The sequence below is a fragment of the Zootoca vivipara genome, chromosome 13, assembly GCF_965207765.1.
Source record: "Zootoca vivipara chromosome 13, rZooViv2.hap1.1, whole genome shotgun sequence".
Lineage (NCBI taxonomy): Eukaryota > Metazoa > Chordata > Lepidosauria > Squamata > Lacertidae > Zootoca > Zootoca vivipara.
Genome location: NC_142596.1, coordinates 30,998,619 through 31,026,257, shown reverse-complemented (window position 1 = coordinate 31,026,257; position 27,639 = coordinate 30,998,619). Strand labels below are relative to the sequence as shown.

At 39.6% G+C, this 27,639-nt stretch overlaps 2 protein-coding genes across 2 annotated transcripts in view; one reads left to right on the top strand and one right to left on the bottom strand.

Moving 5' to 3' along the window:
- The window catches only part of MEIOB (meiosis specific with OB-fold), a 26,243-nt gene extending 1,411 nt beyond the window's left edge, over nucleotides 1-24,832 (top strand). Inside the window, exons 2-13 of the mRNA XM_035131666.3 lie at nucleotides 4,244-4,301; nucleotides 5,328-5,459; nucleotides 5,923-5,995; nucleotides 7,316-7,511; nucleotides 10,664-10,764; nucleotides 12,486-12,538; nucleotides 12,649-12,744; nucleotides 14,280-14,381; nucleotides 15,126-15,279; nucleotides 22,793-22,982; nucleotides 23,479-23,565; nucleotides 24,091-24,832. Of these exons, the coding sequence (XP_034987557.3) occupies nucleotides 4,244-4,301; nucleotides 5,328-5,459; nucleotides 5,923-5,995; nucleotides 7,316-7,511; nucleotides 10,664-10,764; nucleotides 12,486-12,538; nucleotides 12,649-12,744; nucleotides 14,280-14,381; nucleotides 15,126-15,279; nucleotides 22,793-22,982; nucleotides 23,479-23,565; nucleotides 24,091-24,231 (1,383 nt within the window). The 3' untranslated portion in view covers nucleotides 24,232-24,832. The remainder of the gene's footprint in view (nucleotides 1-4,243; nucleotides 4,302-5,327; nucleotides 5,460-5,922; nucleotides 5,996-7,315; nucleotides 7,512-10,663; nucleotides 10,765-12,485; nucleotides 12,539-12,648; nucleotides 12,745-14,279; nucleotides 14,382-15,125; nucleotides 15,280-22,792; nucleotides 22,983-23,478; nucleotides 23,566-24,090) is intronic.
- On the bottom strand, nucleotides 24,681-27,620 carry FAHD1 (FAH domain containing oxaloacetate decarboxylase 1). The gene is made up of 2 exons (XM_035132334.3): nucleotides 27,526-27,620; nucleotides 24,681-26,374 (listed from the first exon to the last, which is right to left on the bottom strand). Exon 2 carries the CDS (start codon nucleotides 26,267-26,269, stop codon nucleotides 25,598-25,600), a length of 672 nt encoding a protein of 223 aa, XP_034988225.1. The 5' UTR covers nucleotides 26,270-26,374; nucleotides 27,526-27,620; the 3' UTR covers nucleotides 24,681-25,597.
- Between the last annotated feature and the right edge of the window lie 19 nt (nucleotides 27,621-27,639).

Genomic DNA, 27,639 nt, shown 5'->3' with positions numbered 1-27,639 from the left:
GCATGCACGTTGCTGCTATGTACAGAGCATGGGTGCACTGTCTATACAGTGGCGGGATCGCTTGCTCCTGGCTGCAGCCGCCCGTACAGGCGGTTTGCTGACGCCGCTGCAAACATCTGCACGGCTCTGCTCACTCCCTCTGCAGATCGCTCTCTCCGCCCACCCCACTCTGCCCAAGACAGCAGTGGTGATTCTGAGGCAGCAGCGGTTAGAGCAAGAGCAGACGCGGGCGGGGATGGTGTGCCTCGGGGAGGTGGTGGCCTTTGCCGCTGCTGCTGCTCCTCCTGCCGCCCCTCCGTCCTTGGTGTAGGGGTGAAGAGGCGGCAGCAGAGGGTGTGGCCACGAGCGGAGGATTCTTTGCACGCGGCTGTAGCAGCGCAATGGCACCCCCATGGGGTGCCCTCTTGTCACCCTGCCAGAGATGGTGCCGGGGGCGGTGCCCGCCCTCCGCCCTCCTACCTACGCCACCGGCTGTTGAAACACAAATTATAAGAACCAGGACTTAGAAAAACTTTAAAAATTGTTGCATACAGAATATGGGTGGCAACTATGTACAACACATTGAAAATGTATATATAGCTTTATTGTTTTATATTTATACTCTTCTCTCATTCATTTTTGATGTAGTAAAAAGAAGTGTTATTTTGCAGGTGGCTGTACTTGTGCAAGTCCTAAACCTCAGAATAAGACATTTAGTCTGCAGTTGTAAACATGCTAATCTGGGAGAAGTAACCCTCACTAAACTAAATGAGGCTTACTTCTGAGATGACATATTTAGGATTGTCCTGTTAGTCTCATTACATTCAATGTGGATTACTCTCTCAAGGAAATGTGCGTAGAATTGCAGCCTAAGGATTGTTAAGTATTTTAGGGACCAACAACAGAGAAATTTGGGGCTGAAACTCAGATGACTTAAAGTCCTGACAGGGGCAAGAGAAATATATTTGTATCTCCCAGTACTGTTCATCCTAACACAAATGACACACATACTATACCATAATTGTGAAACTCTGTTGATTTTAACATGAAATAAGAGTAGTAATTTCCTTCTATCAAAAGTTAAATAATGTATTACAAGGCCATAGATTTCTTCAAGGGATGTTTCTTTGGCACTGAATTGAAAGCACATGAAAGATTCTCTTGTGGGGTGGATGTATTTGGCCAAAAGATTTTATTTAGTGTACAGCATTGAGAGTATCGACATATGGACCAAGCAAGAATTTAATTGTAGTTTTACTTGATTAACAAATACTGCTTTCAATCTGAAAAAGAAATGTGGTTTATTTAATGTCAGACATTAAGTAATTCATTTTGAGGGAAGCTAGTAGTAGATAGTGTGTGACTTTATGCATGTGTATCAGGAAGTTTTTAACATTTTATGTTTTATTATGTTTTTATATTTTTCTGAAAGCCACTCAGAGTAACTGGGGAAACCCAGCCAGATGGGTGGGGTATAAATAATAAAATTATTGTCATTATTATTATTATTTATAAAAGAACTAGCTCCAATAAAATCAATTCTACAACATTATTTCAGAAAATGTTATATATAACTGAAGCACTATATCACTGTTTTAAGTTATGTGAATGCCAAAGGTCAAAATGAAGTAAGAGGAAGAAATAGAGTAAAAATAACAAGTTTGGAAAGTGTCAGCACAAAATACTGGCAAATGAACACAGAAGTTTATTTTCTTCTTTTGATTAGTTAAATGGTATGACTAAAATATCTCAAAATTAAGGACATCTACAAGAGGTTTAGGAATATTTCTCAAGCTTTTAATTTGGAATTATGGAATTTCACTTTGTTAAAAGAGTGAAATAATGTTGTAAATATAAATTTTAAGATGACTTTGAAATAAATACTATTGTAAGCAGAGTCTTAGAACAAATTTGGGATTCCAAGAACCAGCTCTCTATTATCAGCAGAATTATACACAAGATATTCTGCCATTTAATTAAATTACTGTGAGTTAGGAAATGAAACATTTTGAATGTGAATTAATAGAATGCACTTAAGAAAGCTTTCAAAGACCCGAGGGAATTATATTTCATTGCAAACATACCCTGAGTGAACTTATCCAGACAAATGCTGGAATAGTTTTCTTGCCCCATCTAGTGACTGAAAGGCACATAGAAATCTGCAAGTCTATTTTTCAACAGGTGTTTTGTTCATTCTGTTTCCCTGAAACCAAATTCGAGAATGTAATGTGGTGGCGGTGGTGATTTGGGGGAGGGGGTTAAGCTAAGAGACCTAATGCGTGGAGTCCTTTTTGGAACTCTTTCCTCATAGATGACATGGAGGCCCAGCCCAACATTAAACAGAATAAGGCAGCTGTCTCAGGCATGTGATTCTGAATGTCATGAAAGGGCAGCAAATTGATATTTTAAAATGTATTATATTATATTATTTATTTATTTATTTATTATCTATTTATTACTCCCAGAGACAGGTACTTCTGGGATTTTCTCACTCAGGTATCAAAATAACTTGATCACCTTTGGGTACTGTGCATTTTGTTTTGGAACTTTTCCTGTTCTATCTCAAGCAGCAAGTGTCTTGGGCAAGCCTTAATGACATGACATGGTTGCTGCATCTGCAGGCATTTACAAATGTGTGTTTTGCTGTTGGACAACAAAATAGAATATACATAAAAATAATCACCCAGCATTCTGAAATGGAAGCGGGTGGGTTCTTCCTCTTTGTTTGGGATACTTATCTATGAAATAAGAAAATATTTCTTATATAAATACCTGCTTCTCATTTATAATATAAGGAGTACCAGTATATACTTCAGTTTTGAATATGCAAAAAAAAGAGATTTATGAGACCTTGCACATTCATGGTTTGACTCCAAGAGTCCTGGGAGGAAAGGCCTCCTCCCATTTTAAAACTCATGGATGAGATGGCACATTAGTTTTCCATCAAATTTTCATCGCACTTCTCACCATGGGATTTCAATTTCATTTAATAAACAGACAATTCTGAATTTTGAAATAGGGATATGACCTCTTATCGTAGATCTTTGGGGTTTTTAAAACTAAGCCAGACAGTTCACTAAAGATCACAGTGTTATTGTTTCAACACTACTGATACAAATCTGCAAAAAAATCTTTTTTTGGTGGTTGTTGTTGCCTTTAAGCATAGGTATTTCCTCTAAAAGTCTAAATAAATGCATATTTTAAGGGCTTAATGCACAACTTAATGCACAAATTCATTTACTGCTTCCCTGCGCACCTACTTTTTTAAAAAAGCATAGCAGATTCTGAGAAAGGGAAAATTCATGTGGAGAAGTGGTAGAAAGGGAAAGTTTATGGGACCCCTACCTTCCTTCTGTGTCACTGTTCACAACTGTCATCCTGGGGAGTTGATTTAGCTTAGTAAAAATGACTGTTGGGGTGTTGCATACATTTGTCTGTAACATGCAGCTAGCTACCCTGCTGAAATCCTTGAGAGTTCATGATGGTATAGTAAAAAATAAGAGTTTCTTTAATGGTGAAGAAAAATAGAAATGCTCCTTTTATGCCACTGTGAAGGCATGGGAAATCACATGGCCTCCATCTGTCATGGATGCTTTAGTTGAGATTCCTGCATTGCAGGGGGTTGCACTAGATGAACCTTGGGGCCGCTTCCAACTCTATACAGTGGTACCTCAGGTTCAGAACTTAATTCGTTCCGGAGGTCCGTTCTTAAGCTGAAACTGTTCTTAACCTGAGGTACCACTTTAGCTAATGGGGCCTCCCGCTGCTGCCGCTGCCACACAATTTCTGTTCTCACCCTTAAGCAAAGTTCTTAACCCAAGGTACTATTTCTGGGTTAGCAGAGTCTGTAACCTGAAGCGTCTGTAACCCGAGGTACCGCTGTAATTCTATGATTTAGATGACTCAGGAACTTGTACCCTAACTGTTTTGACTTTGACATGCCCTTAGCCTATTCTGCAGGGTGCATAAGCTGCTCACTGCCGGTGCAAGTGACAAAAAAGTATATGTTTTCAGGTAAACATTTTCCTTACAGAGACAGACAGATGTGGGGTCTTTATATTATTTCCCAGTCTTCATCTTTAATATATTGAGAAAACCACTTATGTTGTTAATTTATTGATGCTTCTGTAGAATAAGTGCATTAAAATAGAAACAGTTATATATGCTTTTTTTTATTACTGAAGGACAAGAGAGTCTGTGAAATCAAATACATCCTGTACATCTGTATTTGATGTATATATTCTGTAATCTCTTTTTTTCCCAGAGTATAATTGGTATGGTGATTGGGAAAACAGATGCCAAAGGCTTTCCAGACAGAAAAAGTAAAGTTCTTTTAAGTCACAAATTCTCTTTTTTTCTGGCTCTATCTTCGATCAATGGTTTTTCTAACCAAAAAGCATGTGGGGATATTTTATGCAAAAGCTATGTTGAAATTAAAGTGTAGAATAACAAAGCTCTAAGAGAGAGTAACAACATGTTAATTGAAACAAGCATCTCATCAACTTTATCCCTTGCTGAAACCTGACTTAACATTTTTAAGGGCACCTGCATCTGCTAGGGTTAGTTAACATACCAATGAATCTCCCACTATTTTGTAAGCATCTGATGATATCTGATGATAATGGAATATTTCATTCCATGCAAAGTTTTTACCAAAACACTGAGGCACTTGCACTGCTGGTCTCTGCCTAAACTGCAATTGAACCAGCCATGACACCATTTTTCTCCCATTCATGAAAATATAATGATTTAATTAAAAAAGAGTGACCTCTAGTGGTAGTTAATGAGATTGTTCTACTTTGCTTTATACTAGTTGTGGGGAACTTTTGGCCCAACAGATGTTGCTAAACTACTGTACAACTCATTCCCAGTCACTGACCATGTTTGCTGGGGTAGATGAGAGTTGTAGTTCAGCAACATCTATACAGTATGGCCAAAAGCTCTCCACAGCTGCTTTATACCTGTTTCTCATTAAGTGTTCCTTTGTCCAAATCCAGCTTGTCAACCTTTTACAGCCACTCCTCTTCCTCTCTTATCATCATTTCTTTGTTCCTGCTGCTGTTGTTGGCACCCCAGCACTGACCTCTATATTTCTTTATCATATGCCATATGCACATCATAAAGGAACATGGTGGCTGATACTATGGTGATGACAGCCTCCACAACCAATAGGTGTCTGAGACAGATGACAGTTCCAAAGTCAATTTGATTGAGGTGGGCTGTTTTCTGCCATGACTTAACACTGAGGAGAATGTAACAATAAGTACACATAATATTTTCATGTGTCTTACATGGAATTAAAACTTTTAACTGGATTCTAAAACTGTCTCTGTCTCTTGTCGCTGCAGATATTGGATCAGAAAGGTACACTTTTGGCTTCACTGTCCGCGATTCACCATCTTACTTCATAAATGTACATTCTTGGGGAAGAGAGGACTATATTAAATCACTTTCAGAAAGCTTTAGAGTTGGTGACTGTGGTGAGCTGGAGTTTATTCTGAACATATTTCAATTTCAGTATGTTTCCCTCCTCTTTAAATCAATATAATGTGTTGTGGTCCTAGTGTGTTATCCTTCAAAGAGTTGTGGACTATTTAATTGGAACCAAATTTTTAGTTAGATTGAGTGAGAGGGGGGGAAAGTAAACTAAAAAAACCCAACAAGATTCAATCTAATAAAGCTGTCATCAAGAGACATGGACTGAAAAAGTAATCTCCCAGATTCCCTCTCAGATGCTAAGTTTTTACTGTTTCAGTCTTCTAAAAATGGTCCATAAATTTAATCATAATAATAATCCAGCCAGATTTAAGCAGTTAAGGCTGAAATTGTATGCAGGTACCCAGGAGTAAGGCTGACTGAAAACCATTAGAACTGGATTGCCAGTGTCTTGCTGAATGAACTTGTAAGCAGTCATTTAAACCCATACTGTTTTCCCTTTTATAGTCATAATTGAAAATCCTTTAGTTCAGACAAAAGAGGCTGAAAAGGAAGAAAAATTCAACGCTACAACTCCTAGGTAACTGTAAAGTCAGAATCTTATATCCGAAATAAAACTAAAACATGTTTACAAGTGGCATATTCTGATTGTTGATACCAGATGACACAGATGTTACTCTTGAAAAAATTATATAGCTGTCTGGCAAGTGTCAGTGTCCTCCACTAGTGCTACAAAATGACCTGACAGCCAAGCAACACCAAACAGTTATCAATTAGACTTTGTGTCTGGATTTTCACTTTTTGAAATATGGCAACTCTAACATCTCTTAACTCTGAAACTATTGTAATACCTTGGCACTGCATCATAGAAATGAATCTTAAACTCAGGGCTCAACTTGTACCTTTTGCCCTGTGCTTTCTAGGAACAGGTCCACAATTTAAAGTGCTGTATCTGAGCCCCCATCCCCGTCCCCGTCCCTGTCCCCGTCCCCTTTCCTTTGGGGGGGGGGTCTTGGCACTTTCCCTGAGAAAACCTGCTCCTTAATGCTTAATCAAAACAAATGTCAGTTTGGGTCTCCATAGATTGCCATTTGATCTGATTCAGCAGTAAAGAGTGGGGTTTCACAGGGAAAGTGCAGGGCAAAAAAAGCACGCAGACACAGAGCTTTAAAGCATGGACGCAGCACAAAAGGAAGTCTGGAAGAGCCCTCAATCGACATATAGTGGCTCCATTCAATATATATTGGGTAGAAAACTTCAAAACCCCTGCATTTTTCAGGGCCTCACAAACTGATTTATTGATACATCAACCTGGGGCTCATAGTTAATACCCCAAAATCCAACTGTCTGAATCACTTCGAACTGGTGCCAAAGTTTGGCAGTGGCTTTGCAGCAGTTGTCCTCACACCAACCCTGTGAGACTGAGAGATAATGAGTGGCCTAAGGTTGGCCTTTGTATAGGGACTCCATCAATTACATCACACTGGTTCTCTACTTGCTGAATTGCAGCTTTTTCAAGTCTTGTTTTGAGCAACCTTAGGTGTTAACGGCTCTTAAAGTACCTTCAGTTACTCACAACAAATAGCTGAATTACAATGTCAAAAGTATTTTCTTATTGCAACACTAAAATATGCAGAACTATCTGCTTCCAGAGCTTAGAGTAGGTCAATCATCCATTCCCCCCCCCCTGAAGCAGTGCCACTGTCAACTCTGCCAGCCAATGACTTGACTTCTGTTTGTACAAAGAAACCACTATTCTCTGGTATCAATTGTAATGTGCTTTTCATAACACCAGTATAACATCAGTATTACAATAACCCATAACAATTCAGAGTTCATAATATAGGAAAAAGCCTTTAGTAGTGATGAGTAATGTATTGTTTCTGTTGTGATATGTCAGCTGCTACAAACTGCTCCTCAGTGAGAATCATTCCGTGGTTAAAATCTGTCCCCACTATGAAGTTGACACCAAACTACTGTCCCTGTTGAATCTACCTGTGAAGGACCCTCAAGATTTTTACACTCTGGCGGACATTGCAGCCAATGGACAGAGTCTGGAAGGAAGAATAATTAATATTCTTGCAGCAGTCAAGTCGGTAAGTCAGAAAAAACTGTAACATATTGGAGAGCTTCTACTGTAGCCTGATGGTCAAATTAATTTATGTATAGTTAAGGATTTATTGGACCATCTCTGATTGGAGTTGTCTCCTTTTGTCTTGGTCAGCAGCCAGTTGGCTTGATTTAATGCTAAGGAAGGTTTGCAAGTAATATTAATGAAAAATTTCATAAACAGCACATTTCACAAAGCCCTTATGTACCTAGGCTGGAACCCTGTAACGGCACAATATAAGGAAGTTTATTTAAAGTGTTTTGACATTCACACACAGATTAGTTTTTAACTATAAGATTAAGCATGAATGCTAAATTGGTTTATTGATTTAGCACATGTTTCATTGACCCTTCATCTTTGTCCTCTTAAGAACGTAAGAAGAGCCCTGCTGAATCAGCGCACAGGCCAATCTAGTCCAGCTTCCTGTTCTCATAGTAGCCAACCAAATACTTAAGCCATTGGTAGGCAAACTAAGGCCCGGGGGCTGGATCCAGCCCAATCGCCTTCTAAATCTGGCCCACGGATGGTCCGGGAATCAGCGTGTTTTTACATGAGTAGGATGTGTCCTTTAGTTTAAAATGCATCTCTGTGTTATTTGTGGGGCATAGGAATTCGTTCCTTTTTTCTTCTTCTTCAAAATATAGTCTGGCACACCACAAGGTCTGAGGGACAGTGGATCAGCCCCCTGCTGAATAGGTTTGCTGACCCCTGACTTAAGGGAAGCCCACAAGCATGACATCAGCGCAACAGCACTTTTGCCACTGATATTCAGAACAGATTGTGAAGCTGAGGCTCCAATACTTTGGCCACCTCATGAGAAGAGAGGAATCCTTGGAAAACACCCTGATGTTGGGAAAGATGGAGGGCACTAGGAGAAGGGGACGACAGAGGACGAGATGGTTGGACAGTGTTCTCGAAGCTACGAACATAAGTTTGACCAAACTGCGGGAGGCAGTGCAAGACAGGAGTGCCTGGCGTGCTCTGGTCCATGGGGTCACAAAGAGTCGGACACGACTAAACGACTAAACAACAACATTCAGGAATATGCTGCCTCCAACAGTGGCAGTTAAACATTGCTGTCATATAGCATTAAGAACATGGAACACTTTGTTTTCTTTCTTACATACTCCATTCAACAAGGGCACAATCCATTAAGAAGTTCTCTTGCACAGGCCCCATTGCAATTAGCAGGACCTATACAATACCGTGCTAAATGCCATGGTGATTGCTGTGTGCAAATGCCATCCAAATCTATCAAACTGTTCTACTTACTTAGTATCACAAATCACACTTGTCTATACAAGTTTCTTGCATCTTCAGTTTTTTTTTTTAAAAAAGCTGAGTCTACAAGTGATGAGAAATCATAGCTGCCAAGTTTTCCCTTTTCTCGCGAGGAAGCCTATTCAGCACAAGGGAAGATCCCTTTTAAAAAGGGATAACTTGGCAGCTATGATGAGAAATACCTCTCTTGGCCCAAAAACTTGAACATTAATTGCTACTCCAATACACAATACTGGACTATATGGTCCACAGGTCTCACCTGGGTTAGTATAAGGCAGCTTCACATGTTTACCAGAATGAGGGGTATCTGCAAGTCTCCAGCATTATGTTCGCCACCAGTTAGTCTCCTGCAAATATCTTTTTTTTCCCCAGCTGTTTTTCAAGAATTCAGTTGGGCTTACTTTTTATTTTGGAGACCCAGTTGGAAGAGGGCAGGCGATAAGGAATGAATAACATTTATAGGGAATAATCAGCAAGCAAAGGGAGGCTTAAGTACCCCCTCTTATCTACTGTTATCTCCCCTATAAGTGCCTCAGACATTTGCATAAGAGGAAAACATTAGGTTTGGTAACCTATATTTCTCCTTAAAGTGTGCAGTTCTGCCCTTAGAAAGTTACTACAGTAAATGCTTTTCTACTCTACTGCAAGAGTACTCATGTAATGTAAAAATGCAATAAACTGGAGCAGAGCTGCTTCCTCTCCTTCAGCAATGCCCTACCATTTTGCAAGTCCTTCGTTGGATTCATTTTTCTGTGAAGAATGAGGTGCACATGCACACCAAGAGACTTTAATTGCAGCCAGCCCTGCTGAAGTGGTTGTAGTGTGGACCAGTGGTGGAAGCTACCCATTGTGACTGTTGGGGCAGAAGCCAGGGAAGCTAAGAGTAGGCAAAACCAGGGCCAGTGGCAGGCAAACCCAACACATTCTAGTTTTGTCCCCACCCTCCTCCTTACAAGAGCAATGCAGTAATGATACTCCTTTGGAGAATTGAAGATAAGAAGAGTTTGGATTTGATATCCCGCTTTATCACTACCCGAAGGAGTCTCAAAGCGGCTAACAATCTCCTTTCCCCCTCCTCCCCCACAACAGACACCCTGTGAGGTGGGTGAGGCTGAGAGACTTCAAAGAAGTGTGACTAGCCCAAGGTCACCCAGCAGCTGCATGTGGAGGAGCAGAGACGCGAACCCGGCTTCCCAGATTACGAGTCTACTGCTCTTAACCACTACACCACACTGGCTCACCAAGATATGGTGGATACTGTTGTACCTTTAAGAAATATGGTTTATCAACAGCAAGGTCATTTCAAGAGGGGGCTGTTCCCCATAGCAGTTTAGCACTGGAGGCAAAAGTATTTCTCCTAGCCAACCTGCCCGAAATGCATCTCAGTCTTTTTTCTCCCTTCCTCTTCCCAGCACACCTTGCTAAAAACACTCTTTTCCTGTCACCCCACACCTAGCTACCCTGGCAATCTGTCTGCTCAGGCCAAAGTTTCCTCTTAGAATGGACCACCAACATCTTTGTCATGTTAATGTCTCTATCCCAGGTGAGGCACTGGCTTGGAAGTAAGCTTAGTCTTTACTTTTCCACTGGCCTCCAGTTCTTCCCTTCAATACTGCAAAACCCAAAATTCTACCATTTATTAATTTCTAGGGTTTGGGGCACCCCCCCCCCAATCTATAACACCACAAAGGGAGTCAGGTGGCAGCTGGCTGAGGGCAGAGTGAGGCAGTCTAATAGAGCAGACTTCACTCATGTGGATAGCAGAGACATAAATATGGGGATACACTATTGCTTTTGACAAGGTTGGTGTGTGCGCAAGTTGAAGATTGCAAATCATTTGTTGTTCACTTTACAAAGGTTGGAGAACCAAAGTACTTCACCACTTCAGACAGACGAAAGGGTCACAGATGTGAAGTAAGGCTGTATGATGAAACTGAGTCTTCCTTTGCGATGATATGGTAAGGTGTATTCTAACATCCAACTATACCAATTAATACAAAAATAAGAGGCTACACTGAACATAAGTACATATTGCTATCATTAATTGAAGCTTCTTATTAATTGTGTGGTGTCTCTGATGATACAGTGGCATTCATTTAATGGCAGCAATATTCATTAACTTCTATAACATACAAGGCTGTCCAATAGAATGGTCTTGAATATATTACCCATTTCTATGAGTTATTGACAATTTCTCCCCTAAGGAGAGGCAGAGTGAAACAAAGCTGCAAATCAATTACAAAAGGTCATGTGGAGATGAGGAAATAAAAGAAGCCATTTAGTCAGTCAGACCATTGATGATCATTCCTGTTCAAAGCAACATATTTTCAAGTAGCAACTATAGATTAACCTTTGCGTAAATGCTTATTATCAAGACTTTTATACATTAAAAATGCTTCAAAAATTTCTTAGAGAACATGTAGCAAATACTGTATTGAGATGTAAGAGGAGCCCTGGTTAAGATTTCTCTTTCAAGAGAAAACTAAATAAACACCACTGCTCTTTTAGAAAAAAACAGATTACCTAGACAGGAAGGGAAGAATCTGGATAGAAAAAGAGCTTTTAATTTTTCCGTCCTTCTTTTGTCTGAGCCAAGTGATATTTCATGTTCTGAAGCCAAAAGGCACAATTTAGTAGTTGTGATGTGCAAGTACTGTACTGCTGCTGTTCCAATATGATAAAGCTCAATGAGCATAGAAGGTGCTCTCATCTTTATCAGCTAGTGAACATTCTGTGAACATATATTTTCATAAAGGAGAATGGAAAGCTTCTGCATGTGTGGGGATTTGAATTTGAATTTTAAAACAAGCTTTATTCTGGTTGCGCACACTCAGCACATAAATATAGGTTAACATTTCAAGAACTGAAATGTAAGTTAAGAATGTAAATTGGTTAGGTGCAGAGCAACTGCTGCTATGCATGAGACATCCTGCTGCTTGCAAGACTGACATTTGAATCCTCAAGTATTATAATTTTGCTCAGTTTCCCTTAGTCACGCAGCAACTTGGTCACAGCCATGATGCTTTTTGTATAGTTTTGACCTGTGCTCTCATGCTTATACAGTCTGGGTGCAGCATATGCCTCATAAACAAGGGATTCCCTGCTCCAGGTGTCGACCTCTTATAAATAGGACCTCCGCACTTGCTCTGCAGTTCACTTCCTGAGTGTTTGTGACTGCTTGTTTTCAGAGGCAGAGTAAGATGTATCTGTTTAGCAATTTGCTCAGCACCTACCGTATTCTGCCTTAAACCAAAGGAAAAGCAGTGCCCAATCTGGTGATTACAGAATGAACAATGCAAGTAGGGGACTGCAACCTAAGATGGGGAAAAGGTGGTGGTAAGGGAACACTGAGCTACTGTAAATGAATTCATATCTCCAGGGCCTGATGAGCTACTGCAATGTGCTCTACATGGGGCTACCTTTGAAGGTGACTCAGAAACTACAACTAATACAGAATGCAGCTAGGACTTGGACCAATGGATCCAAGTTACAAGAAAGGAGATCCTGATTAAATTCAGGAAGAATTCTATGACCTTTGTTACTTTTTATATTGTTGTATCATTTCAATATGTGGAAGCTGCCCTGATACAAGAGTGTCAATATATTCTATCAACACAAATAGAAAATATTAACGTTTTAAACAAACTTTTGTATTAATTGAATGCTATTATTTTTCTAGCTGGGACAATGAATCTATCCAGCTTGCACAGAGCTGGATGCCACGAGAAACAGGTACCGGTACTTCTCAGTTCTTTATATATAGTATTTTTGCTGAGGTTATCACTAGTGTAAAGCTTTGCCTGTAATAACAAAATAATAATAAATGATATTTTTCTTCCCAGTAATATTTGCATCAGATGTAAGAATAAATTTTGACAAATTTAGAAATTGCATGGTTGCAACTGTACTCTCAAAATCCATCATTACTACTAATCCCGGTAAGACACAATTCTAAAACCTTGCTAAATTGTGATAGAATGCCTTATATTATCCTAATGCTTTTATTGAAAATTTATCTACTGTATATATTTATTATACTGTATTTATATTTCATCTTTCTCCCAAGTTGGTATTCAGGGCAGCTTAGCACATTAAAATATGATGGCTTAGGACTTTAAACACAGTTCTACTTGATTAAAACCTACAGAATAATTCCCTGCCCATTTGCAACATCGAGTTTCTTTATGGCAATAGTTTAATACCACCTGTTTTACTAACAGTGCCCAGCTCTATATCTATCAGTACTTTTTTTCTTCTTCTTTGTACATTTCAAAAGTTCCATCTGAACTTCTGTTTCCTCCTAAACCCTCACCTGTGTTCAGTCTATGGTCCTTATCTATTGACAATGGTACAATCCATCCTGTTGAACATATTTATTCCCCATATTTAGTCCATCCTATGTCATTACCACCCTCACACTACTCAGCCAAATGGAGATTTGCTCCTTCATTCATTCACTCACTCTTGGAGCTACCTCCTAAAAAAAAGAGGTGCCACTTTCCCCTTTTCCTTCAAAACCCATCTTTTATATAAAGCTTTTGGTAGAAAATGCCCTGCTGTAAACTAAGTACTTAATAGAAACATTTTCTGTTCCTGTTTACCCCTGCCTCCATTTCCCTCTTCTCCCAGTTGTCTCTCCCTGTGATGTATTATTGCAAGTATTCTGAGTAGTACACTGTCCTCTTGTCCTCTGTAAGGCGCCATACACATTGATGATGCTCTCTCTATATATAAATAAATATTTGTATACAAAATATGTGCCTTCATTACATATCTTTAGGTCCCAGGCAAAAACATTCCTCTTCTCCCAGGCCTTTGCCTCATTAAACATTCTATGGCCTTTTAAACTAGGACAGGGTATTACTCCTTTGTTATTATGTATATTTGTGTTTTTATACTGTAAACTGCACTGTGATCCTCAAATGAAGGGCAGTATACTTAACTTGCTTACTTAATAAATAAATTTCAGTCCCACGTGTCCTTATTAAAAAGGATATAATATATTATGACTGGAAAAGACCTCTGCCTATAACAATGGAGGGCTACTTCCAGAAAGATTAGACAATTCTAGGATAGATGGTATCTTAATGTATGATTTTAAGGCACATGAGGCCACCACCTTGCTGAAGCTAAGCAGGTCTGTGTCTGACCTTGGAGTCCATGACAGAAGAAAGGTGGAATATATGTGTAAGAAAATACATAAATGGATCAACCACCTGCTTTACTATACGGTGGTGTTAAAGGTTTCATCTCTATCAACACAATCCTATATGTGTTAATTCAGAAGTAAATCCTGTTGACATCAATGGACCCAACGCCTTGTGTGTAAAGAATTACAGCAATGTCTTTTCTGTAGCAGACATCAATCTAATACATGGAGCTAACAATTTAGCTAAAAAATCTCCCACAAACTATTTTGGCATTATGCAAGCTTACCTTTACTAATACTGCTTTAAAAAATATTTTTTCCAAGATACACCAGAAGCAATTATTCTACACAATTTTATAAAAGAAAGTACAGAAATGTTAGATTTGGATGATGAAATGGGAGAGCATTTCAGAGATTCCATAAATGGTGAGTGTTTACCAAGTAGTCCTTTAATCTGATAGAAATATATATATAAATATATAAAAAAATTGTCCAGTAGCACCTTAGAGATCAACTAAGTTTGTTCTTGGTATGAGCTTTTGTGTGCATGCACACTTCTTCAGATACCTTTTGTGAGGTTGATGGACTTCCATTTCATGCGGCTCAATGTGGTGCCTTCCATGGTTCTAGATTCAGGTATCTGAATAATATGATAGGCTGCTATATATTGCTTAAGGCCTCAATTCTGGATTTACCCTTCTAAATTCAAAAAGTTCTCAGAACGCAGGATAACTTTTTTGTTTATTGGTTGTTGTTTTTAAGGACAGCATGTATTCAGAGTTATTGCCACATTCTTCAGAGGCAAATGTATGTTAAAAGTTATCATGTATAATCCATTTGATGCTGCGTGCCATTCTGAGAACTATTAACTGGGAAGTATGCTATAAACAGGGAAGTGTTCAACTATCATGGCTCAGAGAATAAAGAGTGGACTTCAGTCTGGGAAATCATAAAAATTATAGTTTAACTGTTCTGGTTATAATACAAATGAATAGCAGTCTTTTCGGTCCAGTGGCATAATATTATGATTTTAAATGCTTTTTTCTTATGGTAAACTATATTTTATTGAAGTCCAAAGTCCACTAGTCAGTGGGAAGTTTTTTTCTGTCTTTAAACTTCAGATCAAGTCCCTTTTTAAAAAAACAATCTTCTTTTTCCTGTTCTCTTTAGTACAGGCAATAGTTGATGTTTATACAGTGGAGCAATTAAAGATTAAAGCTTTGCAAAATGAGGGAAAATCAGAACCTTTCTATGGCATTATTTTTGCCTACATTTCTACACTGAATATTGATGATGAGACAACTAAAATAATACGAAACAGATGGTAAGCACCTCATTAAGTGTCCTGGACATTTATCCTGCTCCTCACTCCCATTCCAAATCAGCTTGAAAAACTTCTGCCTCTCTATTCCGCAAATCACTTTTTCCTCCTAACTCAGCATCAAAGCCTTTTCTGAAGTACTCTAACCTTATCTAACTTGCATGTCCAAAGATTCTTTGCTCTTCATTCATCCTTCTTTATTGCCTTTGAGCCAAGATAGCATGTCTATTCTATATTATACATTCTATTATTGTACACTCATAATTAAACAAAAAACATATAATTTAATTATTATACTTCCTCATGCCAGAGTAGGGTTCTGGGTGGTTTTAGATAGTGTAAAAACCAGTTACACAAGCATTAAGATACAAATGATTATAATACCCAATAAAACAATCTTATTCCATTATAAAATAAAATATGTCATTGTTTTATTGGGAATCTTAATTATTGATTATTTATTATTGATATTAAAATTTAAACATCCATATTTAAAATAAACCCATTAAACCAATGTATCTATTAAAACAGGAGTCTAGAAATCAAGGGAGAGCATATAAAAAAATGATGGAATGTCAAAAATATGGGTCACCTCAAGCATTTGTCGCCATCGTTTCCTCCCATGGCAGTTAGATTGCTAGTCAGTGGTGTATTTCAATCGAATTACCAAGAGCTCAGTTGGTACAGCAAACCCTTAATCTCAGGGTCATGGGTTTGAGCCCCATGTTGGGTAAAAGATTCCTGCACTTATAGTGTTGGACTAGATAATCCTTGTAATGTACACCCTTCCAGCTCTACAGTTCTATGATTACCTCAAATTGCAATGGTCAGAGACACCAGGAGAACACCAATTTGAGGAACACATTGGATTCAAGACAATGGATGTGATCCTGATAAGCCGAGGAGCACACAGCTAGTAGTTGGTGGCACAGGACAGGTTGTTGCAGTGTTCTAACAATAACAACAACAATTGCAGAGGACTTTTGTTATTGGACATTACAGAATATATAAAGGGGGAAAACTAGTTGAAGCAAAAGTGATTTGATTCATTTGCATCTTGTAGAGAAAATTGGTAAAGCAAAGCATAGAATCATAGAATCATAGAGTTGGAAGAGACCACAAGGGCCATCCAGTCCAACCCCTTGCCAAGCAGGAAACACCATCAAAGCATTATTGACATATGCCTGTCAAGCCTCTGCTTAAAGACCTCCAAAGAAGGAGACTCCACCACACTCCTTGATAGAAAATTCCACTGCCAAACAGCTCTTACTGTCAGGAAGTTCTTCCTAATGTTTAGGTGGAATCTTCTTTCTTGTAGTTTGAATCCATTGCTCCGTGTCCGCTTCTCTGGAGCAGCAGAAAACAATCTTTCTCCCTCCTCTATATGAGATCCTTTTATATATTTGAACATAGCTATCATATCACCCCTTAACCTTCTCTTCTCCAGGCTAACCATACCCAGCTCCCTAAGCCGTTCCTCATAAGGCATCGTTTCCAGGCCTTTGACCATTTTGTTGCCTTCCTCTGGACACGTTCCAGCTTGTCAGTATCCTTCTTGAACTGTGGTGCCCAGAACTGGACACAGTACTCCGGGTGAGGTCTGCTGACCAGAGCATAATACAGTGGTACTATTACTTCCCTTGATCTAGAATGCTATACTCCTATTGATGCAGCCCAGAATTGCAGTGGCTTTTTTAGCTGCTGCATCACACTGTTGACTCATGTCAAGTTTGTGGTCTACCAAGACTCCTAGATCCTTTTCACATGTACTGCTCTCAAGCCAGGTGTCACCCATTCTGTATTTGTGCCTTTCATTTTTTTTGCCCAAGTGTAGTACTTTACATTTCTCCCTGTTAAAATTCATCTTGTTTGCTTTGGCCCAGTTGTCTAATCTGTTAAGGTCATTTTGAAGTGTGATCCTGTCCTCTGGGGTATTAGCCACCCCTCCCAATTTGGTGTTGTCTGCAAACTTGCTCAGGATGCCCTCAAGCCCATCATCCAAGTCATTGATAAAGATGTTGAATAAGACTGGGCCCAAGACAGAACCCTGTGGCAGCCCACTAGTCACTACTCTCCAGGATGTGTTAGGGTTAAAAGCAAAATCAGCAGAAACTGGTTGAGGAACTTACACATAGAGACCAAGGCTTAAACAAATGCTTGGTTTAATGGAGAAAGGAAAAATTACAAAAGTAAATTAAATTAGGCTTACACAAAATACCCACACAACCAAACCACCCACCAAGAGCACACTGGGAAAACGCCCAGCACAGAGGCAACACACAACACCCCTGATATACCCTGCATCATCAGCTTCACAGCAACACCTGTAGAGCTGCTCCACAGCTGCAGAGCCCCAGTCATTAAATCTTTCCTGACTCTTAAAGGTACAGTGAAACAATAATGACACTTTTACACAATCATTCAACATATCCCCTGCAGTTCATTATTGTGAAACAGAGACAAACTTTGTACATGTCTTTCATGCGCAGCTTTTGGAAGTGCTTTAGTAAAGATGTCTGCAACTTGTTTGTCACCTGGAACATATTCAAAAACAATTGTTTTGTCAGCAATCAAATTCTTTACAAATTGTAAACGTAATCTCAACACTCTAGTGCGCTGTGTGTTGGTTTCTGAGCACAGGATAGCAAGTCCACTCTGGGAATCGAGATAAACTTTTACTGGGAGTGATACTGGCATCTTTAAGTCTTCAAATATTTGTAAATACCACTCTATATCACGGATGGCCTGAGTACAGGCATATAACTCACTTTCAGTTGAAGAAAGACAATTAATCCTTTGATTCTGTGCTTTCCATTCAAAAGGACACCCATTATAAAAATAAACCATACCAGATGTACCTTTGTAATTATTTTGCTCTACAGCATGAGATGCATCACAATATATTTCAAAACCTTTGTCAATAGATGGTGTAAATTCCAATCTGTAACGTTTTGTGTGTTTGAGGTACATCACCACTCTCTTAAGAGCTTTGAAGCATTGGGTAGTGGGTTTTTCTACAAATTTTGCCAGAAAATGAAAAGCATGTTACATCTGGCCTTGAAACTCTTTGAATAAAATTGAGCTTGCCTATGGCAGAGCGATACAAAGTTTTGTCAGAGAACGTGTTATTGCCATCTGTAAAAGTAAAACCACATACCATAGGAGTTTCTTTCCCATTTGCATTCTTTAAACATAACATTTCAACAAGATCATCTATTTTTGCAGTTTGATGAATCAGATAAGAACCATTTTTGCCTTCTTCAATTTGCATGGATATATAGTTTTTAGCTTTGCCTAATTCTACCACATCAAATTTTTCTTGTAACAGTGACACTATCTGTGTATATTCATGTTTAGTTTTTGTAGAAATTAATATATCATCTACAAACACACATAATTTGGTCACAGAATTTCCATTTTCTTTTGTAAATACACAGTTATCTGCCTTGCCTTGTGTAAAGCCAAAATTCAGCAATTCCTTCACTAAAGTCTGATGCCAGTTTTTACCACTCTGATGCAAACCATAAAGAGATTTATTTAGTTTGCACACTACTCCTTTAGTGGCGATTACGCCATCAGGGACACGCATAAAAATTTGTTCTTCTAAATCTGCAAACAAATAGGCAGTTTTTATATCTACATGATAGACAGAATGTCCACGCTGGGATGCATCTTTTAACAAAAGCTTAACAGATTCATATTTTACGCTCGGTGAGTAACACAAATCATAGTCTTCACCTGGGATTTGCTGGAAACCTCTGGCTACTAACCTAGCCTTGTACCTTACAACTTCGTTTTTATCATTCATTTTCACTTTATAAACCCATTTTGAATCAATAACTCTCATGTCTGGGGTTTGTGGTACAAGAGACCAAGTGTTATGCTCTTTTAAAGAAGCTATTTCAGCATCCATAGCTTTGTACCAATTTACAGCTTCATGCAAAGGTAATTTTTGAACATCGTTGTAGCATTTTGGCTCAAAAACTACTTTATTGGCATACACAGTGTATAACTGCTCTTTTGAAAACCGTCTTGGTTCCTGTCTCTTTCTGTCTGAACGTCTTAGTCCTGAAGAAGAGCTAGGCCCTTCAGAATCAGTAGAACTATTTGGACTTCTAGCTTCAGACTGTAAATTGCTATCATCAGACTGATGAGACTCTTGTGGGCTTTTCTTACTTTCAGAAAACTCAGAAGAACTTAACCTTTCTTTAGGTGTCTGTGTCTTTAAATTTTCAAACAAATCACCAGACACAACAGGCTTTTCGTCTTCAGATTCACTAGTATCCCCTGCTCCAGCTTCTCCCTCTTCTACTTCTACTTCCTCCTCATCAGCATTATCTAAACCATCACTATCTTGAAAAATAGCAACTCTATTCCAATTTACAGTTTCAATCATGCTTCTGGTAATATGAAATTTGCCAGTTGCTGGTACATAAACTCTGTACGCCCCCTGCTGGTAGCCCATAAACTTTCCTTGAACACTACGCTCATCCAACTTGTGTCTAGCAGGGTAGTGAATAATAACGTCTGAACCCCAAATTCGTAGGTATTTCAAATTAGGGCGTTTTTTAAACAACATTTCATAGGGTGTAACATTTAAACTAGAATGATAGGATCTGTTTTTAACAAAAAGATAGGCATGAAGAGATTCCGCCCAATATTCTTTCCCCAAATTAGCATCATGCAAGTAAGTTTTAACACCTGCCTGCAAATCACGTTGCACTACTTCTACAATCCCATTCTGCCAAGGACTTCTAGGGCAGGACAACTCGTGAACAGTCCCCTGCGCTTCCAGGAAATGTGAAAATTCCTCAGAAACAAATTCTCCCCCCCTGTCAGAAAACAAATGCTTTATAGGTTTGTTAAAGTGGGTTTTTACCCAGTTGCAAAAAATCTTGTACTTCTCAAGTGCTTGTGACTTTTCAGCAATGGTGTAAACAAAACAATATCTGCTGTACTGATCAATAAGAGTAAGCCAATATTTTGAATTTCCTAAGGAAGGAGGGAGTGGCCCTACTAAATCACAATGCACGCGTTCAAATGGCTCTGTTACTTTCCTGCCTGAGCATTTACCCTTTCTTGCAACCTTAATCTTATTCTTACAGCAAGATACACATTGCATATAGTATTTACATGGCTTTAAGTTTAGTCCATCAACAATCTTCTCTGTCTTTATCACATCTGTGAAATTTAAATGTCCCAAAAGTCTATGCGCCTCATGAATACATCCGGAGTGAGGCTTTACATTTCTCAGCCCCTGACTTTTTCTCAACCCTTGACTTGGCTGGGTTACTCTACAGTTCACAGGTGGCTGTGAATGCTTTTTAAAATATAGTCTATATAAACCTTCAGACTCTCTGGCATACAATACACGTTTTCCCCCTTTGTAGAACTCACATAGTGATTTTGTGAAGCACACAGTTACTCCTTGGCGTGCAAAGCAACTTACTGATAATAAATTGTCCACTGATGGGCAGTAAGTGCAATTTGCTATTGTGATGTTTAAGGAGTCAAGTTTCACAGTACCTCTGCCAAGCGACTGTAGAACGTCGGAGTTGGCCAGATGAATGGTGCCAATTTCCTCTTCGAAAGAAACAAACAGACTTCAGTCGTTACAAAGATGAATTGACGCCCCGGAATCTACTACAAACGATTTCCACGTGTCATCTTTAATTACTTTACGACCTAATTCACGAACATGGAATGCTCGCGGCTCACGTCCATCTTTACGATGTGCTGCCGACTGCTGGGTTGCTGTCTGTGATTTACGAAATGGAACGGACCCTGAAGCATTTTGCTTTTTAAATCTGCAGTCCCTCGCAAGGTGCCCCTGCTTTTTACAAAACCAGCAATGCATGGAAGTTTTGAAAGCAGATGAATCACCACAGACTTGCATACAGCGTTCCTCATTATTTTTAGAAATAGGAGTGCTAATCCCACAAGCCTCCCTTCTGTCCAGCTCGCCCATCAAACTTGCTGTTACCCCTTCCACAGTTAATTGTGCTGGAGGTACAGCAGATATCTGGCTAGCTATGGCAGACGCTGACTCCTTTCTAACGTGCACTGCCGTAAGACTGTCCCACATTTCTTTGGCAGTCTTCTTATTTCTTATATACACAACTTGCTGATCACTAACAGACAAGTTAATTAATGCCCTTGCTTTAGCATCACCTTTCGACCAGGCTTCGGTCACAGGAGCAGCAGGAGGGTCCTCGGTCACGTACTTCCACACATCACAGGAAGTCAGAAGTGCTTCCATGCGAAAGGACCATAGACTGTAGTTCTCGGCCGTTAGTTGCGGGAATGTTAAAGCCTTCTCAGCCTCAGCAACACGGTCTGCCATGCTGGAACTTTTCAACCACCAGCCCACAAAACCGTTGCAGCAAAAAGAAGGAAAAAACCTTTCTAAACCTTTCTCCAAAAACTAACATGTGCAGTTCCACGCTCAACCACTGGGCCCATAACCAAGATGTTAGGGTTAAAAGCAAAATCAGCAGAAACTGGTTGAGGAACTTACACATAGAGACCAAGGCTTAAACAAATGCTTGGTTTAATGGAGAAAGGAAAAATTACAAAAGTAAATTAAATTAGGCTTACACAAAATACCCACACAACCAAACCACCCACCAAGAGCACACTGGGAAAACGCCCAGCACAGAGGCAACACACAACACCCCTGATATACCCTGCATCATCAGCTTCACAGCAACACCTGTAGAGCTGCTCCACAGCTGCAGAGCCCCAGTCATTAAATCTTTCCTGACTCTTAAAGGTACAGTGAAACAATAATGACACTTTTACACAATCATTCAACAGGATGAGGAGGAGCCATTGATGAGCACCCTTTGGGTTCGGTCAGTCAGCCAGTTACAAATCCACTGAATGGTAGTATTGTTTAGCCCACATTTTACCAGCTTCTTTACAAGAATATCATGGGGCACCTTGTCAAAGGCTTTGCTTGAAATCAAGATAGGCTACATCCACAGCGTTCCCTTCATCTACCAGGCTTGTAATTCTGTCAAAAAATGAGATCAGATTTGTCTGACATGACTTATTTTTCAGAAACCCATGCTGACTTTTAGCTGTATAAAGATGGAATGTAATATCTTTGTGAAATGCAACTTGTTCCTAGATAATTGGACAGGTAGTAGTTAAAAACAATTGGTTGGAGATAGAAAAGCCTATTAGTTTTTATGAAGGTAAGAAGGAAATTCCCAAGCGCATTCCCAAGGACTATGTTTGGAAAGACCAAAATTGTTAAACAAAATTATAGACCACTTAATAGTATAAAGCCACTGAAGTGGTGTACATGGTAAAAACACACAAAAAACACAGAAACACATGCTCTAAGGGGAATAAAATCAGTTCAGCGAACTCTAAAACAATAAACTCATCCACACACACTTTAAAAACAATGACACAATTTCATCAGATATAATTAATAGGTATGTTAGATGCGTAATAACTAAACACACATTAATTCATTTAAAATCTTGCCCTCTTTTCTTTTCTGCAGTAGCAAGTGCCACTATGTGGTCAATGAAAGAACAAACTCATGCTCCTTCTGTAGCAGCTTTGTCTCCTCCTCAGATGCCACACTACTATTTGCCAGCTTTGATGTACTAGTTGATCTGACAGACCACACAGGCACTCTCCATTCTTGCAATCTCTCAGACACAGTGGCTGAAGAAGCTTTAGGCTGCACGGTAAGAATGTATTAGAAATAGATCTCTTCTACTCAGGTTTATGGTTCAGGTTGTGTTTAGCACCTACCGTGTTTCTCCCAAAATAAGACACCATCTTATATTTATTTTTCCTCAAAAAAACACACAAGGTGGCTTATTTTCAGGGGATGTCTTATTTTTTTTATTAAATATGGTACAGTTTAACCTACACTATGGCTTATTTTCGGGGTGTGGCTTATTTTCAGGGTATGGCTTATTTTCAGAGAAACACGGTATTGAGAGCCTGAGGTTTAATGCATTGCACCAGTACTGCATCTGATTAAATAGACTCTACCCCCCAAAAAGCTATGCTGCAATAAATTTACTGATCTTTCAAGGTCCTTCAAGGCTTGGTTGGTTTTGCTGTGAACCTATCGTATGTATGCACTTCTGAAAACACTCATCTTCCTTTTGACTCATGCTTCACTTCATGCTTATGTGCATTTCATACCAATTCAAGTTGTGGTCACTCCATTAGGTCCAGGAGTTCCAGACTCTGACAGAGGCTCAAAAAACAGCCCTAAAATGGCACCTTCTTCTAGAACGAAGCAAAATTTATTTTAAAGTAAGTACAGTATAGAAATAAGGAACTACACACCTGAATGAGCACCATTCTCCATGACAACCCTCATCCTATTAACATCTTCTGAGGAATCCATTATCAAAGTTTCTTTTAGTGAATCAAGAACTGAGATTTGAAAAAGGAAGGAATTTTCTATGATTGCCAATAGATCAGTTTATCCAGCAAGTTCTGAAGGAGGCAACACCAACCAACTTTTTTTGGGGGGGGGGCAGGTGGGGGAATTGTCAGCTTGTACATTTTCTGGTAGATAACATTCCTGCATATAACTGCTCATTCAAGCAGATGAAATTGAAAGTAGCTGGTGTGTGTGCATGTGCAAAGATTTTCTGTGAGAAAACAAGGTCAGAAGGACTAATAGCCCTCTCCTGCCCATCTTACCCTTCTAACTGCCACTGCACAACATAGTATGTAGTTCTAACTTTATATAAAGTTGCATTATCTTCTTGCAAACTTTATTTTTTGGATAAGCAATTTAAAAAATAAAATAAATCTAATTTACTTCTATAGGTTATTCTTTCGGCCAGTTCACGAACCGGACTGAGAGTTAGCTTGCTTTCTTGTAAGCTAGCAGATCCTGTGGAGGCCAGTCGAAACCTGCCTGGAAAAGACCTACCTTTCCCAGCTTCAGAACAGCTGGAAGGAGTCTAAGTTGTTGTAATTGTAATAAGGTGAATTTACATCTTGGGTGTGTGTGTGTTGCATTCTCGTTGCAAAGATGCTAGAAAGTGTGCTTTATCATTCATGTTTAAAAACTGTGTATTATCATTTAAGGAAGAGTTTACCTTAGTCCATCCTTCACCAAATTGGTGTCCAGCTCCCATCAGTTGGAACTGATGAGATCTAGTCCAAAACATGGTGGATTTATAAGGCTGGCAAAGGCAACCTCAGTCTGACTCAAGAGACCTCGGTATACTTTCTACATTACTTTTAAAACAAAGTTTTCATTCCATGTATAACATATTTGAGGAAAAATATACTTATGAAATTAATTTTTTTCTGCAAGCCTATTTCTTTTAATTTTATATTATATGAAAAGCAGGAACTGTGTTCTGTGGGATTTCAGACAAAATACTGTAGATTAAGTACACTGAACACTGTAAATGCCAAGTTTTTTTATTTCACAGTCACATGATAGAGTGTATCTGAAATTTATTGATGCAAGTAGATAGAAGTTTTGTTTTATTTACACCTTAGTATACAATTGTATCAGACTTCATTACAAAATATATTCTAAATTTCACCATACAGTATTTCCATTTTGTATGTGTATATTTTAATATAATTTTCCCTGTTGAACTCTATATAGGAAGTCTAGTCTGGCAGAAAAGAATAATTCTTACATTCTTTGGCTGTGCTTTTCATAAAGGCCACATTTAGTTTATAAGAAAGGCCACACAATCATTTATGATGACAAGTATAAGCCAGTGAGTATAAGCTTGCATGTCCCCCCCTCTTCCTATGGCACATCCATCAATAATTTGGAAGCTTCCACTTTCAAACCATAGTTTAGTGTGTTGTCTGAACCACATGTTTATGTTAACTATTGTTTGTTTTAAAAATATCAACTTCATAACCTATGGTTTGGAGTTTGCTTTTTTCAACAAACCATAGTTAAGATTAACCACAGTTTTGGGGGGTCTGGATGACAGCAAGCTGCAGTTAATCTAAACTGAAAGTGAACTACTTGTTGCTGCACCAGACCCAAAGAGGAGAGCAAAGAGTGTACAAGCCTGAGGCTTGTTGTGACTTGTCCTTCTTATGCTAGGGCTTAGTGTGATGCCTGAACACTGTGAATATATTAAGTGCCCAACAAGATGGGCTCTCAGCCCTTCTCCCACTCTGTCTGTCAATGTGGAAGAAACTAGAACCTGAATGAGGGGAAAGCCAATTTTACTTGGTTGCTATATAAGGAGAATCTAAGCTCCCAACCTCTCTCCCACAGGAAAGGAATCGTGTAGTTTTCCTTTGCTCTACAGTTTGAATCTGCTCTTAAGGTAAAAGGAAACATCCCCTATCAAGGCCGGCATTTCTGCTGAGCTACTTGAAACCGCATGCTCAGCACCCCCTGGATCCCAGCTTCTATTTCATCATTCTCTTGCAGAGCAGAAACCCCTTTTGGGCTTCCTGTTAGGATGACATCCCCTTCTTCCAGCGTGACAATTCCACTGATGTAGCTGATGATGTAGGGGATAGAGAAGATCATTTCTGATGTATCTCCTTCTTGCCGCATCTCCCCATTTACCTTTAGCCAGATCTTCAACTGGTGTGGATCTGGGACTTTCTCTTTGGGCACAAAGTCACTGACTGGACAGGAGGTATTGAACCCTTTGGCCAATGTCCAAGGAAGCCCTTTCTTCTTGCATTCTTCTTGGGTATCCCTGGCTGTCATGTCCAAGCAGAGGGCATAGCCTCCCACATGTTCCATTGCTGTTTTCTGGGAAACTGCCTGGGCTCTCTTCCCGATCACCACCCCAAGTTCCACTTCATGGTGCAGCTTATTACAGTAGTAGGGCTGGATGATGGGAGAGCCTTCCCTGACATAGGCGGAGGATGGCTTGAGAAAAAAGAGTGGCTCAGTTGGGAGGGTGTTCTTCAACTCTTTGGCATGCTCTGCATAATTCCTCCCCACACAGATTATGTTCTTGCCCCACTCCCAGAACCTGGCCAAAGGCTTTGAAGAAGTCATTTCCCCCTCTCAACAATTATACTTCTGCAGGACAATGAGCTCTGAGTAGGGCAGTTAGAACTTTGTTGCAATTTCTTCACTTCGATCTGGCTGCTTGCTTCTCACCTTGGGGAGAAAAAACAGATCTGTGGGTAACATTTATACATTCCCTTCCCATTCAGCTTCTTTTGCTACCAGAAATTCTAAATACAGCTATCAAACCCATTCTTTGTACTTTCACAGTGCATTAGCCTCATTCACACATAATACTAAGCCAAACTATAGTTTAGCATGAATGAGCACGGATGCAGTCCACAGTGAAAATCCTGGCCACTTAGCTACTCCCCCAACATACTACCTAAGACATAGTATGGCTTAGCATGACATCCGAACCCAGGCTTGTGGTGTTTCCCTCAAACAATGCATGACCAATTAGCAAAAAACACATTAGTTACAGTTCATGGTTTGCTTGAAGCGAGACAAATCATCCCAAGTTCAAACATTACACAAAGTCATGGCACAACAGGAACAGGAGGAGCAAGGCAGGCACGATTTTCTCACTGCACCAGCGCACTTGCTCATTCACATCATAGCTTAGCAAACCAGACTGTAATAATCACTAGTAGATTGTAAGTGCAGGAACATGGGTGAAAGCTTGGGCCTCTCTGTTTTCTGGCAGCTCAGAGGCCTGTCACCTGGCATCAGTTTGTCAGTTACAGATCCTAAACATGGCAAGTAGTCAGAACTAGAACATCTCCAAATATAATAGCATGAGCGTAGCCATTATTTTTGTTAGGGGGGCAGGCCTTTTTTGGGCGTGCAGGACCACAGTTTGCTATGTATTTTAATTGATTTTTATTTATTGGGGGGCAGCTGCTCCTCCCTGTCCCCACTTCACCACGCCCATGTATGTCAAAATAAGAAATAAAAATTCTGTCCCTCGAGTCCCCCTGCCTACACAAATAGCAGCTGGCTAAGATTCTGTGCATTCTGCCCCTTCTCAAATGCACTTCCTAATTATTTTAAATGTTCCAGGTTGACTCCAGACCCTGAAATATCCTGGATGTTTGGGCAAGCCTTGTTTCATCACCTAAGAGATCTACTTCCCTAAACAGGGGCACTCTGAGTGTGCTCAAAGACTCGTTATTTCTGTTGTTACTGTATACCCTAGCAAGGCCTAGCTGAGCCGTTTACCCTTTGCCGCCTCCGCCGTCAGAAACGTCTGCAAGGGCGGTCTTATTTTCTAAGCAAGATTCGCCCGCTGCAATCCTGCTTACCTTTCACAGTCACACATCCCCACCAGGGTGGGCTGCATCCCTAAAGGAAAAGAGCCGCCACTCCACTGCACCCGTCTCGCCTTCTTTTTTGCAAGGACGCCAGCCTGTCCTCCA